Below are 2,981 nucleotides of genomic sequence, written 5' to 3' on the forward strand. Positions count from 1 at the left end.
AGGTTTGGAGTTCGCCTGCTGCTGATTTGTTGTTGTTGCTATTGTCGTCTGTTGATTCCATGGTGAGGGTGTGGCGGTGGGGTCCTGGCTGATGCCTGTTGATGATATCATGGCTGTTGGGTTGCCTTCACTCCTCTGTCGCAGAATCTCCTGGAGTTTCTCTAGCTGCACACGTCTTTTGTGAGCAAGGGAGCGCAGGGAGAGGAAGCGATCGAGGAAGGAGTCCAGTTGCAGAGAACCCTCTAGAAACTCATCAGCTAAAGCCTGCAGACAGTGACACACAGTGATGCTTTACTGCTAAGTGTATCATACTACTGCAAACACCAAACTCCAAACAAATCTCTCCAATGACAAACTTCTCAGATCAGCTACTGATTGATTAATTGCAGGACCCAGTTATGCTGCCCAGTGCCATCAGCTGAGCTCCTCTCACACAATGTGAGTGGCAACCAGAGAAAAGCCAATCCCACTCATTTTTATGCTCTCAGAAACAAAAACACAGTTGTTTCACCGTTGTTTACTCCACTTCAATAAAGGAGTGAGTTCTCCTCAGTGCACTCATGGTGAGTTGAGGATCCCTTCCAGCACAGACATGGGAACACAGGAAAAGAATTTAAAGGAAAAAAAAAGGAAAGTATTTAAAACTCTGCTAAAGTTCTATAAACCTTTTACTGGACCAGTCCAGCACCTGCAGCCAATGAGCTGGTCCGACACATTATCTTTACACACAACCAGATTCTGCTGATTCTATTTATGTTGTTACAATAAATAATACCTCTATAGTAAGCAGTTTCTTTTATATATAGATAGCAGAAGATTTGTGTGATTTCTGTGGAGTTTACCCTTCACCTAGAAAGCAAGAAAAAAATCACTGTGACACTATGTTCTTTAAAACATATGGTTCCAAATTTGGTTTAATGCTGTTATTGTCATGAAATCAAGTACTGTATACCCAGGCTAAATGTGATAAATGAAATGATAATGAGATGCACACTGGTGATTAGACCTTGTGACTTTAGGCTGCAGCATGATGTTTTGGAACCACTATTTTATGTGCCATATGAAGTTAAATTCAACACCTGTGTCAACATATTGTACTTTAGGTTTCTTAGGTAGCGAAGCAGTCATTGCGCGTCTGGTGGTTTTGCCTGTTGCTGTTGCTTTGTGCCATTTATTCAGTCATTTGTTGTTGAACTGCAGTGTGGAGCTCATTTACCTGACAAATGTCTTTATTCTGAATATATTCAAAAATCTTCATTCTTAACATTTCATTAAATCCCTGTCAGTCATTTAAAAAGCATCCAGTATCAAAGCCTAAACAGCTGCAGGCACAGAAAATTTCAAACCTAACATTGGAAACCTGCTTTTTTGACATAACATAATTACCACTATATGACCAAAAAGGTCAATGACTTTTACAGACTGCTGAGAATTAAAACATTTATGACAAAGAGGCTCAGCTTGTTGTTGTTTTCTACATAGTCGCATGAAGACAGTGTACCTCCACTTAAATGTCAAACAGCCCTACTGACAGACCTGCCAAACAGCACAATAGTTTACAGAGGAAGTGTCTGTAGATAAGAAAGAAAACATCTCTTCCCTGGTATCATAAAAGAAAATACTGTGATAATGCTGCTAATGTAAGAGACTACATCATGACATATCACCACATTACCGGTAGGTTTCAGTTCCAGTCTATCTGTTAAAGATACTTATGTACAGTATAGTCCATGTTGTCATGCAGACAGGATTACTGTAAATTTTCTGAAAACCACTGCATCTCTGTAACCCTCTGTTCCCTCACACACAAGTGCCCAAGGTGTGTGCTTCTCTCTCTCTCTTCTCATCCCTGTCCTCTCTGTCATGCAAGTAACATTGTCACTGTTACTCTCTTTCTAAAGTGAGAGGAATATAATCTGGTCATTTTTGCTTTGAACTTCTTACATGTGCTACTGTTACCTCCTAATATTTGTGGCCTACTAATTGAAGATGTGCTAATAGCTAAATGTCGAACATTTGAGATGGGAATATACTGACAAAAAATTGCTTTAAATCACATACCAATTCCTACATATCAATGATTTAAAGTATACATTCCACATAAAATGTGTTTACTGTATATCCATGTTTCACAGTTCAGTACTGACCTCTGACTCTGTCTCAGTTTTACTGCCCTCTGTCTGTAGTCTGGAGAACAATGCCTCTGGAGATACCTGACCCGCCATCCCATCTGAGGAGGAGGAGATTAAGAGCAGGGGAGAGAGACAGAGAGAGGAGAAGACAAAGAGAAGAAAGATAAAAAAAAACACATGCCAAAAGAGAAAAACTGATTCTGTTTATCTAGGAGACTTTGAGTGACTGATGACAACTGTGGTGGGTGGTGTATGCTGAGAAAGTGTTAGTTGTGACAGAGAACTAGATAAACTACTGTCAGTTTACATCACCTGTTTGAAAACACTCAGTTCATAACTGCACTAGTCTGCAACTACATAGTTAGGGAGGAACAGTTCCTCAAGTATAACTAAATTAAAGATCAATGTAACCAATAACCCCTCTTTGAACCGCCACCTTATTGTGGTGGAGGGGTTTGAGTACCCGAGTGATCCTAGGAGCTATGTTGTCGGGGGCTATATGGCCCTGGTAGGGTTTCCCAAGGCAAACAGATTCTAGGTGATGGGTCAGACTAAGAGCAGTTCAAAAACCCCTTATGGAAAAATTAAAATCAAGGACCATGACGTCGCCCAGTATGGCACAACCGGGGCCCCACCCTGGAGCCAGGCCCAGGGTTGGGGCTCGAATGCAAGCACCTGGTGGCAGGCCTAGCCCGAACAAGCGACGTGGGGATGTCCTCCTGTGGGCCCAACAACTGCAGGACAATTCATAAGGGGCTGGTGTACAGTGGATCGGGCAGCAGTTGAATGCAAGGGCCCCAACGACCCGATCTCTGGACACGGAGACTAGCCCTGGGGACATGGAATGTC

The 2,981-nt window shown here is 42.1% G+C and overlaps 1 protein-coding gene across 1 annotated transcript in view; it reads right to left on the reverse strand.

The window, feature by feature from the left end:
• vps37c (VPS37C subunit of ESCRT-I) overlaps positions 1-2,981 on the reverse strand; it is a 29,538-nt gene that overhangs the window by 3,659 nt on the left and 22,898 nt on the right. The window contains exons 4-5 of the mRNA XM_020621533.1: positions 2,148-2,230; positions 1-264 (exon numbers count right to left, since the gene is read on the reverse strand). Coding sequence (XP_020477189.1) covers positions 1-264; positions 2,148-2,230 — 347 coding nt within the window. The remainder of the gene's footprint in view (positions 265-2,147; positions 2,231-2,981) is intronic.

This window comes from Monopterus albus, unplaced genomic scaffold (genome assembly GCF_001952655.1).
Source record: "Monopterus albus unplaced genomic scaffold, M_albus_1.0 scaffold260.1, whole genome shotgun sequence".
Taxonomy (NCBI): Eukaryota; Metazoa; Chordata; class Actinopteri; order Synbranchiformes; family Synbranchidae; genus Monopterus; species Monopterus albus.